A 16,438-nucleotide genomic window follows, 5' to 3' on the forward strand; every position below is an offset into this window, starting at 1 on the left:
GCCTAGCCTCTGTATAACTATCTAACAGTTTATTCATCTTTTCAACACCCTTAACTCAGGTTTATTTACAACAGCTTTTTAATCAATCTGTAGACTTCCAATGAGCTATAGCTGATTATGTTGAAAAGCTCAAGAGCAATCTTCCTTCAAATAAATTTTTACAAAATATATCTCAATTAAATTTACACATTAAAAGCAAAATTAGTCCTACCCCAATACCTGGGGCAAAAACTATTTTCATAGATGAATCAGGAAAAACTGGAAAAGCAGCCATTATGTAAAGGGAAGTACAAAGTTAAAAAGATTGTGTAACTCACAACCACTCATCCACCCAAAGAACTGAACTCTCTGGAGCCATTATGGTCCTCCAACAATGGCCAAATGAATCACTGAATCTAGTCTGTGATTCTGGCCATACGTGTATACTATACTCCACACAGACCAAGCTTTACTTATAGTCTATAGACCCCCAGTTACTCAGTTTATTCCTAACTTTACAAAGTTTAATTGATAGGAGAGCACATCTTGTGTTTGTTACCCATATTCACTCTCACTCAGGCCTTCCAGGCTCTATGGCAGAAGGCAACGAATGTGCTGACAGCTTAGTCAGTGTATTAACTACCTTCCAAAAGACAGTTGCCTCTCATTAATTTTCTCAAATGCTTCTCAAAGACTTTGGCATTCCCTGTTCTCAAGCTAAGCAAATTATCTGGGAATGCACAAACTGCCAGGCGCCGGGTGCAGCGCCTCCCAGCAGTGGGACCAACCCTCAAGGATTGGCCCTACATGTAATTTAGCAAACAAATGTCACTCATTATCCCCCCTTTAGAAAATTTAAATATCTCCATATATCAATAAATACTCTGAGGTGTTACATGCCTCCGCTCTTACAGAGGAATCAGCCAAGCATATTCAGGCACATCAGCTCAAAACATTTAATTTCTTAGGCCAAACACAGCAAATAAAAACTGATAATAAACCAGGCTACATAGCCCATCATATCTTTAAAAATCTTCTTAAGAAACAAAAAATGGGGGAGTATGGAGTCCTCCCCAAAGAATCTAACTAATTTAGCAACTAATTAGACTTAAGTTTTAAAAAATTTGTTATGTTTCTTGTGGAACATTGGATGCCAAATAAGGCGGAGTTGCCTCCAATGCCCTAGGCTCAGCTGGAAATTACTCTGTCCAGCAGAGGTTTCATGACCACAGCAGAACAAATCTATCCAGGACACTATATGTCCGGTGGGTAGGGAGGCGGCTGCTCTCTCTAGGGGAAAACAACAGCTAGACCTCCGTCCCTCGTGTTTTTTATTGAAAAGGGTACACATGGGAGATACAAGGTAAAAATTCATGAATCATCAATAGCTTTTAGGTGCTTGGATTACAGTTGACAATAATAGATTACAAGTACCAGTACAGAGGGCACAGTGAGCAGTCTGTGTCAGGGTCTATTAAACATCTTGATGCTACACTGGCATTAGATGTAAGGTTTCATACATTTCTTGCTAGAGATTGTTTATACTAAACTAAAAGAGAAGAAAAGCAGAGCAAGTTCTAAAGCATTATAAGCAATCTTTAAATCCAATTCTCATGGAAACCCTCTGAGTGGTTTTCAGTTATGTCTCCCGCGCAGCCTTTTGTTGAGATTTAAAGACAAGCCAAGGGGGCGGTAAGTCAGGCTCACAGCTGGGGCTACAGTTCCCTAAACCACAAGGAGCAGTTCCCCACAACTGTTGTTACCCAAAATAAGGTTTATCCTTGAGACTGTTCCATGTGCACTGAAGAATGTATAATCTGATGTTCTGAGATGAAAGGTTCTGTAAATGCAATTATGTTCATTTGGTCTAATGTGTCATTTAAGGCCGATATTTCATTATTGATTTTTTTGTTTCAATGATCTATCTAGAGCTATCAATGGATTATTAAGGGCCCAAATTATGATTGTGTTTTTGTCTGTTTGCCACTTTAGTTCTGTTAGTAGTTGCTTTATATATTTTAGTGCTCCCAGATTGAGTGCATAAATATTGAGAAGAGTCCCCTTTACTATTATACAATGTCCATCTTTGTCTCTTGTTACCTTTGTTATCTTGAAATCTGTTTTGTTGGATATAAGTATGGCTACACTTGCTTTTCTGTGGATATTTGTTTGGAGAACCATTTCCCACCCTTTCACTTTGAATCTAACTTTGTCTTTGCAGTTTAGATGTGTCTCCTGGAGGCAGTGTATGGTTGGGTTTTGTTTTTTGACCCAACCTGCTATTCTGTGCCTCTTCGTTGGTGAATTCAGTCCATTTATATTTAGGGTGATTATTGATGTATGGGGATTTCCTATAACCATTTTGTCTTGTTTTCTGGTAGCTCTGTGCCTCCATTGGTTCTTTTCCTATGTGTTACTGCCGGTTGTTTTTGTTTGGTGGTATTCCATACTTATTTCCTCTGTTTCTTCTTTTTTTTTTTTTTTTTAAGCCGTGTCTCAGTTTTGGGGGTTTTTCTATGTGATAACCATTAAGTTTATGTAAAAGAAAGTTTCATGTATACAGTAGTCTTTTTTTTTTTAATGTGTCTGATCTCCAGCCTACTATGTAAATTAAGACGTTTACAAACCAACACCCCGTTTTGTTTTTGTTATCCCAAATTATCCCTATTTAAGCTGTAAGTCTGGTGGTGATCTTACTGGTAGTGTTGTGACATTCCGTTCTTTGTTCAGGTAGAACAACTCCCTTGAGTATTTCCTGCAATGGAAGTCCTCTGGTGATAAATTCCCTCACCTTCTGCATCTCTGGAAATGTCTTTATTTCTTAATATTTAAAGAATAACTTTAAATATTATATTATCTGGCTGGTAATTTCTTTCAGTAGTTTGAATATTTATTTCTACTCTCTTCTGGCTTGTAAAGTTTCTGCTAGAAGTCCATTGGTAGAGAGGTTACTTCCTTCTTTTCCCTGGCTACCTTGAGAATCCTTTCTTTGTAATTAATTTTTTAAAATATATTTCATTGATTATGCTATTACAGTTGTCCCAATTTTTCCTCCTTTGCCCCCTCTACCCAGTACCTCCATTCCCTCCAGCAATCCCTACCTCAGTTCATGTTCATGGGTTGTGTATGTAAGTTCTTTGGCTTCTCCATTTCCTATACTATGCTTAACACACCCTGTCTATTTTGTACTTACTAATTATGCTTCTTAATCCATGCATTTTTCCCCCATTCGTCCCCTTCCCCCTCCCTGCTGATGATGCTCCTCTTCTGGTTGTTTGCTTAGTTTTTATTTTTTAGATTCAGTTGTTGGTAGTTGTGAGTTTGTTGTCCTTTTAGTGTCCATAATTTTTATCTTTTTCTTAAAAAGTCCCTTTATGATTTCATGTAACAATGGCTTGGTGATGATGAACTCCTTTAGCTTTACCTTGTCTGGGAAGCACTCTATCTGCCCTTCCATTCCAAATGATAGCTTTGCTGGACAGAGAAGTCTTGCTTATAGGTCCTTGCTTTTCATCCCTTTGACTATCTTGTCAGTCACTTCTTGCCTGCAAAGTTTCTTTTGAGAAATCAACTGATAGTCTTATAGGAACCCCTTTGTAGGTAACTATTCCTTTCTCTTGCTGCGTTTAAGATTCTTTATCTTTAATCTTTGGCATTTTAATTATGATATATCTTGGTGTGGTCCTCTTCGGGTCCATATTGTTTGGGACTCTCTGTGCTTCCTGGACTTGTATGTCTACTTCCTTTGCCAAACTAGGAAAGTTTTCCTCCATTATTTTTTCAACTAAGTTTTCAATCTCTTGCTCTTCCTCTTCTACTTCTGGCACACCTATGATCTGGATGTTGGCATGTTTAAAGTTGTCCTAGAGGTTCCTAAGCCCCTCCTCATTTTTTTCCAATTCTTATTCCTTCATTATGCTATTACAGTTGTCCCAATTTTTCAGCCAGTACCCAGTTGACTGTTTATTTCTTATGTTCCAAATCACTGACCCACACTCTAGCTCCCTTCCCTTCACCATTGGTTTCATGTGGATTTTCCTCCATTTCACTGAGCTTAGCCTTCAGTTCTTCCCTTATGCATTTGCCATACTCAAGCATGTCTGTCAAGTCTGTGAGCACTATCACCAGCATTTTGAACTCTGTATCTGTTAGGTTGGCTATCTTCTTGTCACTTAGTTCTCCCACTGGAACCTTGATCTGCTTCCTCTTTGAGCCATACTTCTCTGTCTCCTCAACTTGACAGCCTCCTGTGTTTGCCTTTATGTCTTAGGTAGAGTTGTCGCACCTGTTACATTGTAAGGGGTGGAGCCTTAAGTATTCATCAGTGCTGGGCAACCCGTTTCACCACACTGTGGCACTGTATGTGGGGGAGGAGACTGAGAGGTAACAATGCTGCTTGCTCAGCACTCGCCCCTCTTCCAAGCACTTCTCCTGTTTCCCATATGAGACTGGCGCCCCTCTAGCTTTTGCCCTGGTTGTGGTTCCCAGAGTGGGTGGGTTTGTAAATGTTCTAGGACCGTGGGGGCTCTTTAAACTAACGAACCTACTGAGAGACTCGCAGTTTCTTCTTATGCCCCAACCCCCACTGGTTTTCACAATCAGAAGTAATGAGGCTTTATTTCCCCCAGCACTGGAACTGTGAACTGCCTGGTCTGGTCTGGGGCTGGGATCACTCCCCAAGTGTCCCTCCTGACTTTCATAATATGCACTTTCCGCCAGCTGGCCACAGTCATTGCCGCTGCTGCCGCCACCACCACTGCTGTCACCAGCGCCACCATCACCACCACCACACCATGTCCTTTCTGCCCTTTCTTCACCCCTCTTAGCTTTCTGGATGAGTATTGCTTCCTTATATCTTTGTTTATTGGACTACATGCAGCTCAATTTTATGGTAGTTCTGGTTGTTTTTAGTTTTGAGGTAGCTGTATTTCTTCTTATTTTTTGTAGGGTGGTGAAGCTTGTGTAACTATGCCTCCTTCTTGGCCAGAAATCTAACTTTTGGTCTTTTTGGTTTTTTTGAAGTATATTTTATTGATTATATTGTTACAATAGTTCCAATTTTTTCCCCTTTGCTCCCCTCTGCCCAGCACCACCTCTCGCCAGCAATTCCACCTCCCCTCCCCCCGTCCCTTCGCCCATTGTTCTTTATAAGATTATAAAGGATCTTAAGTCTGAGAGGGAGGGATTGTTATTTTTTATTGTTAAAAAAGTTAATTAATTAATTATCTATTTAAAAAAAGAATAATATATGAAAGGTGAAGCCAGAGAACTTGTATGTATAACCTTTGGTCTTTTAATTGATGTGTCTAGGAGTGGGCCTCTTTGCATCCATCTTGTTTTGGATTCTCTGTGCTTCCTGGACTTGCATGTCTATTTCCTTCACCTTAGGGAAGTTTTCTTTCATTACTTTTTTAAAAAGATTTTCAATTTCTTGCTCTTACTCTTCTTCTGGCATCCCTATGATTTGGAGGTTGGTACATTTGGAGATGTCCCAGAGGCACCTTATACTATTCTCGTTTTTTTAAATTCTTTTCTCTTCTTATTGGTTGAATACTCACTTCTTCCTTATGTTCCAAATCATTGAATTTAATCCTGGCTTCATCCTCTCTACTGTTGGTTCCCTGTAGATTTTTCTCTATTTCACTTTTTGTAACCTTCATTTCTTCCTGGGTCTTTTTTATTTTGTTTCCGTACACAATGTTATTTGTGCATCCTGATCACTAGTGTTTTGCATCTAACAGTTTAGTTACCTCTGTTTCGTTTAGCTCTTTTTCTGGGGTTTTCTTCTGTTCTTTCATTTGGGCATATTTCTTTGCTTCCTCAATTTGGCAGCCTCCTTGTGTTTGTTTCTGTGTATTAGGTAGAGCTGCTTTGACTCCCTATCTTAGTAGTGTGGCTTATTGTAGAAAAAGCACCTGTAAAATGTGGGGGCAGAGCCTTACGTAATTGCCAGGGCAGGGCAACCTGCTTTACCACTTTGTGACTTTGTGTGTGGGGAGGGCTTCAAAGGGGACAGTGCAGCTGACTGGCTTCTGGAGTTCTGTCTGGCACTTTCCCCCTGCGACTGGAGCCCTTCCAGTTGTTGCCCTGGTGCTGAGTCCCAGATGAGGTGGGTCTGCATACATTTTAAGACCATGCAGGCCCTTAAGCACAGTCTCCTGAAAATCTGGCAGTTTCTTCCATTGGCCCAACCCCCACTGGTTTATATATCCAGAAGCTTGGGAATTTATCTTCCTGGCATTGGTATCCTGGGCTGTGCAGTGTGGACCAGGGCTGGGATTGTTTGCTCCCAAGGTATCCCTCCCAATTTTTTTCAACCACATGTGAAATGTGGTACTGCCCCCTCTGCCACCACTGCCTGTCCATGCCACACTGTGTCTCCACACTTCTCCACCCATCTCCACATCTCCCCCCTCCTTCCTGTCTGGATGAATGTGGCTTCTTTATATCCTTGGGTGTCAGACTTCCATACAAATCAACTTTCTGACAGTTCTGGGTGTTGTTTTGATGTCTAGTTGTAATTCTTTCTGTGGTTGCACGAGGAGGCAAAGTGTTTACCTATGCCTCCATCTTGACCAGAAGTCTGTCATTAATTTTTGATAATTTTAATATAATGTGCCTTGGAGAAGACCTCTTTGGACTGAGGTAACCAGGTATTCTGTTTGCTTCTTGGATTTGAGAATCTAGCCCTTTCCATATGTTTGGGAAGTTCTCATCAACTATCTGTTTGAATAGGCTCTCCGTTCCCTTCTTCCTCTCTTTTTTTCCCTCTGGTATGTGTATTATTCTTATATCGCACTTTCTGATGGGTCAGATATTTCTTGTAGAATTCTTACACTTTTTAAGCTCAAGTCTTTCCCTTTCCCCTCTGTATCAGTTTTAGATTTCTATATTCTCTATCAATAATTCTTTCCTCTATTTGGTCAGCTCTATTTCCTGTGCTCACTATTTCATTCTTGATCTCTTTTGAGTTCTTAATCTCCAGAATTTCTGTTTGGTTCTTTTTTAAAGTTTCATTCTCTTTGGTAAAGCACTCGTTTTGTTTATTTATTTGAGTGAATTAAATTGCCTGTATTTTCTTCTCACTGAGCATTTTTAGAACCACAATCTTGCATTCTCTGTCATTTATATCACCTTTTTCCATGTCCTCAAGTATGTTTTCTAGAGATTCATTTTCTTTCTGAGCTGTCTTGCCACCTTTGTTATTTATGGTATTTGATGGATTTCTTCTCTGTGTAGGCATCTATGTATGAGTGGCACTTCTCTAGCAGATTAATATGAAGAGGTCTTTTTTTTGTTTTCCTGTAGGTGGCACTGAATCACAAGCTCTTTAGTCTGTAAAATCCCAGTGCACACCCCCACAGCCAGACACTGAAAATGTCTTGGGGTGGGGTAGGATGGGGGAACAGGCTGGCTTCTTTGTATTTTTTCCCTCCTGGTAATAGTGACCTGGGACCTCCACAGGGTCCCCCTTGCACTCCAGGACAGGTCATAGAGTGTACCCTTTCCTCAGGGGGAAAATATGATTTTGTAGTAGCAGGTCTTGGGTTGCAGATAATGCGCTCTGCAACCTAACACCAAGGGTGAAGGGAGGCGAGCTTTGGAAGGCTAGGAATGGCAGCGCTCCATGGCTTTGTTTCTCCGTCTGAAATGCTGACCACCCAACAACTGCAGTGCGACCCCTGTGCTGTATCCTTGCCCAGGTCTCTGGGCTCAGCTGCAGCTGCCATAGCTCATTCCTACAAGAATGCCTTCCATATCTCTTTATTCCTCTAGGCTGAAGGGAGCACCAGCCACAACTGAATTTCTCCCCTCTCCAGGCTGAGCCCCACGAAGACTTTCCAGCTGCAGGGCTACATCTGTGGATTATCTCAGCCCTTCTACCTTCTCACCTCCTCCATTTGTTCTCGCTTGCCCACCTTTAGGTGTTTCAATGCGTGGATCTCTTAGACATATTTGTGTGTTGATCAGGATATCCTTTGTTGAGTTATAGATGTTCAACTATTGAAACTTCAAGGAGAGAAACCAAGGGGACCTCTCACACCGCCCTTCCTCTGACAGTTCCATTTTTAATTTATTGAGGAAATCCATACTGCTTTCTACACTGGCTGCACCAGTCTGCATTCTTACCAACAGTGCGTGAGGGTTCCCTTTTCTCCACATCCTGGCCAACACTTGTTGTTTACTGTATTCTCGATGATAGCCTTTCTGACAGGTGTGAAGTGATATCTCACTGTGGTTTTAATTTACATTTCTCTGATGATGAGTGACACTGAGTACCTTTTCATATGTCTAATGGCCATCTGTATGTCCTCTTTGTAGAATTGTCTGTTCAGTTCCTTGGCCCATTTTTTAATTGGCTTGTTTTTTTGGTGTTGAGCTGTCTGAATTCTTTATAAATTTTGGATATTAATCTGTTATCAGATGCATTATTGGCATATATGTTCTCCCATTCAGTAGACTGTCTTTTCATTTTGTTGACTGATGGTTTCCTTTGATGTGAAAAAGCTTTATGGATGATGTAGTCCCACTTGTTTATTTTTTCTTTTGGTTCCCTTGCCTGATATATCAGAAAAAAATTACTGCTAGGAGTAATGCCCAAGACTTTATTGCCTATGTTTTCTTCTAAGATTATTATAGTGAACTAAATTTTTCTAATCACAGTATTAACTGTAAAAAAATGCTGTATTATAAAAAAATCTGAAAGTGTTCTATTTATTTCACTTTAAGTTAAGCAGAAGATTAACTCTGCTTAAACATACTCTTGCCTGCAAGACCATAAAACTGGTCACCTGATGATGGAACAGCTCCAGCTGTCTGACACAATTCAGCATGACATGTATTACAAGCCTAGATTTCAATATCAATTGCTGAGCAACCCAAACCTCTTGGTTGTCAAGAGCTATATTAATGTTCAAACATGAGGTATCATGACCTATTTATGTCCTCTTCATATAAACAAAAGAATAACTTAGAAGAAATACATTGGCAAAAAAGATAGACATGAACAAGAAATAAAAAGAAATTACGTTCTCTGTTAATGGCTACTCAGAAAAAACACCCTGAATTCTACCATCTCTGTTTTGATGCCCTTCTAAAATAAATGTATTTGAAATTGGTTGAAAGAACAGGAGAGAAAGTGAGGCTAACACATCGCCTTAAAAACTGCAAGTTCTTCACTTTCGCTAAAATTCATTTTTGGTTCATATTATATTGAATTATGTAATAAATTTAGTATAACAATAAAAGCACTTATGAACAGGTTCGTCGGCAGCCGTCCGTCTCGAGAGACGATGGTGTAGCTTCTTAAGAGTCTATCTGCACCGCCGAGAATGGTTGTGCAGTCCGACTCGGGAGTGACACGGTATCTGTCTCCTGTGTTGAATCGACATCTTGCGATGACGCTGGAGTGTCCTCTCCAGTGAAGCTGAAGCTACAGAGCCTGGGCAGGGTGATATGGAGGGTCTGCTGTTGCCCATGCAGCAGACCCCCCCTCTCTTCGCAGCTGAAGGGTCCAAGGGAAAGACGGAGTCAATACAGCTTGGCTTCAGGTGCGCCGCAGGAGTTGCCGGTGTTGACTACAACGTCAAACCGCCTTAGGGACTCCGGCTCCGGATTTTCTGTCGGGGTTTACTCCCTTAGCCTTTCCCCTGAAGAGGTATGCCGCAAGGCAGCGGAGGTTTTTTGGAGTCAGAGTTTTCCTTCTGAACAGGTTACTCACATAAATATTTGTACATGAATGTTCATAACAGCATTATTCACAACACTCAAAAGTTGGAACCATTCAAATATCCTTAAATAGATAGATAAATGAAATGTGGTATATACATACAATGGAATATTATTCAGCTACAGAAAGCAATGAAGTACTAAGACATACTACAACATGAAGGGTCTCTAAAGCACTGAGTAAAAGAAGCTGGACACAAAATGTTGTGTACTGTATCATCCCATTTACATTAAATATCCAAAAGAAATAAATGCATAAAAACAAAAAGCTAATTGGCCAGTGGTTGGGGTAGGAGTGGGGCATAGAAAGTGACTTCTTAACAGGGTTTTCTTTTAGGGTGATGAAGCTGTTTTAGAATTTGGTATCAACATTGTGAATAACTAAATGCTGCTGAATTATACACTTTAATATGGTTAATTTTATGCAACATACGAATTTTACCACAATTAAAATGAAAACACTTAAGGGGAGAAAATAATCCATATGTTTCATAACATATTAATAAATTTCATTAAGCAAATCTAATTTAGGGAAGATTAAATTTAATGGAGAATAAAAACATTCTAGAACCTAAAAGATTGAACACCTGGCAAATATGCAGAAAAACTGGTCAGCTGGTAGGACCATTTTTCCTCAGTGGAAGTAGCCCTAGGCTTTCTTACCTACAGACAGGAGGCGCCAGGAGACGGCAGGAGTGGCAAAGCAGGCAAACACATCATCCGTGCAGGAGAGGTGGGTGAGGTGAGGCAGGATCACTGACTGGCCCCGGCACTGACCCCACATGTACACATGCCCGTCCTGGGTCTTGGCAGCAGATGTGTGGGCAGAGTGGCAGGCTGCAATTTCAACTACCCTGAAATATTTTAAGAAAAATGGATGTCATTACTATATTACAAAAGCCCACAACATATCACACAAAGTAAATAAAATGTTCATGCTTAGAACACCTCGAAAACAACTCAAGATCAAGGCACATTAGCTATCATATCCTATAGACAAAACCAAAAGATTAGAGCAAGAGTACTTCCTGGTTGCCCCACTTTTCATCCTAACCTCTTTCTGAGTTAAGATAAGTAATATATAACTGTTGAGGAAAATTTGGAAAAAGGGACTAGAAACCAAAGTAGATGAGGGAAGAGGACACTGACAAAATGTTCTGACAGTTCTGGAGGCTTAGACCCTGGGGGTCGGGTGGCGGGGTATTTTCAATATACCATTTACCATATACCATATACAAATACAACTTTTTCTCTTACCCCATACCAGAGCTCAGAAAACTCATTAGGCTGATAAACACTGGTCTACGGGTCATGAACACTGAAAACTCCAAGCCAAATAGACATCAAGCTAAAATTACTGCATTTCTCAGTCTGCCTCTTAGTCAGGGTCCCAGAATCAAAAATCAACATTCTAAAACTTAGTAGGTAAGACCTCATGATTTGGCTGAACAAACATTAAGCATCTGTTGCAGTAACACACATTATATCAAATCAATATTTAAACAGATAATGTCCTTTCAAGGATAGATTTTATTTATTTAAAAGTTGTTTTAGTTGGCTCAAAGGAAAATTTTGTACTTCAACATGGTGGCAGACCCTATTTTACTTCCCTACTAAATGGACAACAAGAAGTCTATAGGATTTTACCAAGATGTATTAATGCATATCAATCAGGAGGTTATTTTAGAAAGCTGCATAAGAATCACATCAACTTCATGTTCATTGTAGGTGGTACTCAAACTCTTTGTTTAAAATGAGAATGTTAATAAACAGAAGAGTTACAAAGCCAAACACCACAGCTTCAGCACACACAGTCCCGAGTCCACAATGCTCACACGATCCCAAGACATGGTACAGCCAAGTTACCTTTCTTTCTCCATCATGATGTGTGCTGGGCTTAGCAGGTTATTTTTATTGCCAGTTCCTAGCTGCCCATACGTGTTAGCTCCCCAGGCATAGAGCAAGCCCTCATCTGTTAGTGCTAGAGTGTGTGCATAGCCGCAGACAATCTGCAAGTAAATTTAAATGGTTACCATAAACAGAAAAACACGAAGGACAGGGAAAAACATCTACTTAAGATTACAACCAGCTTCTACAGAACTCCAGTTCATCATCAGGTATGGGATAACATTCTCTGAAACATTAAAAAAGCATTAGAAAACCCTAAAGCTGAGGCTATTAAATGTTTCCAATTGCTTTTTCTACCTGTCAAGACTAACATGCCACCACCATGGTGTTCCTTCTCATTATCATAATTTAGGGAGGATATATTAAATGTGGAAAATGAAAGCACAGGGAATTGTTTGAAAAGATTTATTGAAGAGTAAATCTCCAATATTCCTCCAAGTCAGAGCAGGGAAGAGAGATGGAAATGAGCAGCTAAGAGTACCACACATACCTGGTTCACACACACGCTGTGCAAAGCTGCTACTCTCACAGGGGTCAGCTGATTGACATTGTTTCCCAAGCCCAGCTGACCATTGCCATTGTAACCCCAGCCATACACCTTAGAAAGAAAAAGGGAGAGAATGGGGTTTAAAAAGTGCTAGTAAGAGGGAATAGATAAATCAATTACGCTTTTTTTTTTTTTTTTTTACTTCCAACACCCATATTCTACTCTTTGTGATCCTACACTGATCTCCAAATAAAATGTGTTTTAGAGGTAGGGAATGAACAGAATTTGGCATCAGTTCCTACTCCATAACTTACTAGTTGGATAGCTTTAGGCAAGTCAATAATTCTTGTTCTACATATGAGGAAGCTGAGGCTCATTAACAATTATAAGGACCTACCATATACCAAGATATTTTGAAAGGTACTAGGAAAATGTCTTTAATCACTATTTAACAGGGGCAATAAACAATGAAAATTTTCTGCAGCCAAATGGCAATTGCTATAATAGAGATATAATCAAGACACTGTAGGAGTAGAGGGGAGAAAAAATTTGGCTACAGAAAGAAAGTTAAGGAAAGACTTCTCAGAACATGGAGATTTTGGCAGAGCTGAATGATGGATGGGGGTAAAGGCACTCCAGGACAGAGCACAGAATGTGTTGGAGGCAGATTCAGAAGATAAGTAGGTAGGCCTGGCTGGGCACATATGGGATAGTGGAAGCAGAAGAAACTAGAAGGTAACAGCCAAGGGGATAAAGTGCCAAAACCCATACCAGGGAAAGTGGAATGCTTCTATGAGTTTTTCATAGAAATATTTCAAAACAGAAATTAATATGCTTGAATTTTCATTTTGGAAACATCACACTGGCTGCAACATTAAAGGTGACTGGAGTGTGTACATGAGGCAAAAGACCATTTAGAAGACAATTTCATCTCTCATCAGCAAATAGGTGAGCTCTGATGAGAGTTCCAACTAAGGCAGTGGCAGTGAGACCAAGAGAGAGAAAATGGTAAAAAATAAGTTAAAAAGGAAGATGTGACACAATGTGGTGATCCCTTAGATACCTGAAGTGAGAGGGAAGTCATCAGCTGAATATAGCAGGGCTGGTGTAGGTTTGACAGGAATGTTAAAAGTTTAGAATAGCCAGTGCATAGGAACAGATAAAGGCTCTAGCTCAAATAAGAAACTCAAGATGGGTGTCCTGACTGGGAATTGAACTGGTAGCATTTCGCTTTGTGAGATGATGCACAAACCAAATGAGCCAAACTGGTCAGGGAAAACTGGAAAAGTTTTTCAAAAGGACTTCTGGCCAAGACAGAGGCCTAAACAGACATGCTGCATCTCCCTCCACAACTAAGAAGGAATACAACTACCTCAAAACTAGACACAACAAGAAGATCCAGAAAATCAAACTGCATGGAATTCCAGCAAACAAAGACATAAAGAAGAAATTCACAGAGAGGACGTGGTGTGGTGGTTGCAGCAGTGGCAGGCCAGTGGAAACGATAGTTACACTCTTTAAAAAGTCAGGAGGGCACCTGGGGAGTGTTCCCAGCTCCTCACCAGACCACACAGCTCATGGTCCCAGCACTGGGAAATATCAAGCCTCATTGCTTCTGACTGTGCAGACCAGTGGGGTGGAGGCAGAAACTGCCAGTCTCTCACCAGAGACCACTTGTTTAAAGGGCCACACAGTCCTAGAACATCTACAGATTCATCCACTCTGGGAACGACAGCCAAGGCAATAGCTAGAGAGGTGCCAGTCCCATACGAAAGTGGAAGTGCCTGGAAAAGGGGCTAGTGCTGGGCAAGCGTCATTGTTCCTTCTCAGACCTCACCCCCACATACAGTGCCACAACGTGGTGAAACAGGTCGCCCTGTACTGATGAGTCCCTAAGGCTCCACCCCTTACAACATAACAGGTGCAACAGTTCTACCTAAGACACAGAGGCAAATAAACACAGAAGCCTGTCAAGACGAGGAGACAAAGAAGCATGGCCCAAAAGAGGGAACAGAAAAAGGTTCCAGTGGGAGAACTAAGTGATGAGGAGATGGCCAACTTAACAGATGAGGAGATAGCCAACCTAAGAGGCGCAGGATTCCAAACACTGGTGATAAAGATGTTCACAGGCTTGACAGATATGCTTGAGTACAGCAAATGCACAAGAGAAGTGAAGGCTATGCTAAGTGAAACGGAGGTAAATCCACACAAAACCAATGGTGAAGGGAAGAAAACCGGGGTTCAGATCAATGATTTGGAATATAAGGAAGAAAAACAACAGTCAACTAGTACAGAATGAGGAAAACAAAAATTGAAAACAATGAGGTTAGGCTTGGGAACCCTTGGGACAACTCTAAACATGCCAACATCCAAATCATATGGGTGCCAGAAGGAGAAGAGGAAGAGCAAGAAATTGAAAACTTACATGAAAAAACAATGAAGGAAAACTTCCCAAATTTTGTGGAGGAAATGGACATACAAGTCCAGGAAGCACAGGGTCCCAGGCGAGCTGGACCCAGAGGTAACCACACCAAGACACATCATGATTAAAATGCCAAAGATGAAAGATAAAGAGAGAGTTCTAAAAGCAGCAAGAGGGAAATGGAGAGTTGCCTACAAAGGGGTGCCTATAAGACTATCAGTTGATTTCTCAAAAGACACTTTGTAGGGAAGAAGGAACTGGCAAGCAGTATTCAATGTGATGAAAAGCAAGGAACTATAACCAAGATTACTCTATCCAGCAAAGCTATAATTTAGAATGGAAGGGCAGATAAAGTGCTTCCCAGACAAGGCAAAGAAAGAGTTCCTCATCACCAAGCCATTATAATATGAAATGTCAAAGGGACTTACTTAAGAAAAACAATATCAAAACTATGAATACTAAAATGACAACAAACTCACAATTATCAACAACTGAATCTAAAAAATAAAAACAAAATCCAATTAAGCAAACCAGAATAGGAACAGAATTGTAAGTATGGGGAGCATTTGGAGGGTTATCAGCTGGGAGAGAAAAGTGGGAGAAATGGGGAAATGGTTCAGGGATTAAGAAGCATAATCAGTTGGTACAAAATAGACATGAGGAAGTTGAGAATAATATAGGAAAGGGTGAAGCCAAAGAACTTATATGCATGACCCATGGACATGAACTAAGGGGGATGGGATTGCTGGAGGGTAGTGGGGTACTGGTTAGAGGGGAGCAAAGGGGGAAAAATTGGAACTATTGTAACAACATAATCAATAAAATATACTTTTAAAAAGTTTACAAAAAAAAGAAACCCAAGATGCACGGTAGCACCACGCCCCATGACAATGCAGAGCAAATAAATATTGGCTGTAGCTTTCAGGGCAATGTGACAGAGGGAGAAAAGGGAACATGGACTTTTAGGTACTCGCAACAAATGGTTAAAAGCACCAGAAATGTAACAGGTTTGAACCTTCTGGAGAGAAATTTGGCAACAGAGATCAAAAATTTTAATGGCATAATCCCTGACCCAGAAATCCTATTTCTGAGGAGTTATTCTATACAAATCCTTGCCAAAGTGTACAAAGATATACATACACAAAGAGTAACACAGAAAATCAGTGCAACATTGTTTATAACAGCAGAATATTACAAAGAATTTAAATGCCCATCAGTAGAGCTCGGGATATGGGTCACCCATAAGTGGAAAACTAAGCAGACTTTAGTACATAAAAAGCAGCTACAAATGGTCTGAGAATGGATTCAAATAAAACACATATTGCTAAGCCAGGAAGTTACAAAACAGGAGGGAAAAGCATTAAGTATAATATTCCATTTTTTTCAAAAAAGGTAATTATATTCACCCATATATAACTACTTATAGAGGAAAAGTCCAAAAGGATATACAGTAGTCACTCTCTGTATCGCAGTTCACTTATCGTAGTCTCACTGTATCGTGGGATTTTTTAAAATATTATATTTAATTATTTATCGTGGAGTTTTCGCTATATTGCGGGATTTTGCGGTACTGTATACGTATGTTGTTAAAGTTACGTAGGCTTAAGAGTGTAGAATATGTTTAGGAACATAAGCAGTGTTTATAAGAGTGTGGAAAAGGTTAATAAGGGACTGGGAAAGGTTAATAAGGGAATGGGAACGGTTTATAAGTGTGTGGGAAGGGTTTATAAAGCCTTAAAATATATATAAATACTAAAATAAATGTAAGGTTCCTACTTCGTGGATTTTCACCTATCGCGGGGTGGAGGGGTGTTCTAGAATGTAATACCTGCGATACCGCGATAAGTGAGGAAATACTGTATGAGGTCTGGAAAAAGTGCAGCAATTGTTAATATAATGAGAACGATTTGCAC

At 40.2% G+C, this 16,438-nt stretch overlaps 1 protein-coding gene across 5 annotated transcripts in view; it reads right to left on the bottom strand.

The window, feature by feature from the left end:
- Positions 1–16,438, bottom strand: part of RCBTB1 (RCC1 and BTB domain containing protein 1) — an 82,292-nt gene that overhangs the window by 25,953 nt on the left and 39,901 nt on the right. For 4 of the 5 annotated variants that reach the window (XM_090258804.1, XM_090258803.1, XM_090258808.1 and 1 more), the window contains 3 exons: positions 12,107–12,214; positions 11,575–11,717; positions 10,372–10,562 (listed from right to left, as the gene is read on the bottom strand). In XM_090258804.1, the coding sequence (XP_090114930.1) occupies positions 10,372–10,562; positions 11,575–11,717; positions 12,107–12,214 (442 nt within the window). The remainder of the gene's footprint in view (positions 1–10,371; positions 10,563–11,574; positions 11,718–12,106; positions 12,215–16,438) is intronic. The other variant, XM_090258805.1, reaches the window with a different exon arrangement.

Source organism: Furipterus horrens, unplaced genomic scaffold (genome assembly GCF_987537825.1).
Source record: "Furipterus horrens unplaced genomic scaffold, mFurHor1.1.pri manual_scaffold_12, whole genome shotgun sequence".
In the NCBI taxonomy this organism is placed as follows: domain Eukaryota; kingdom Metazoa; phylum Chordata; class Mammalia; order Chiroptera; family Furipteridae; genus Furipterus; species Furipterus horrens.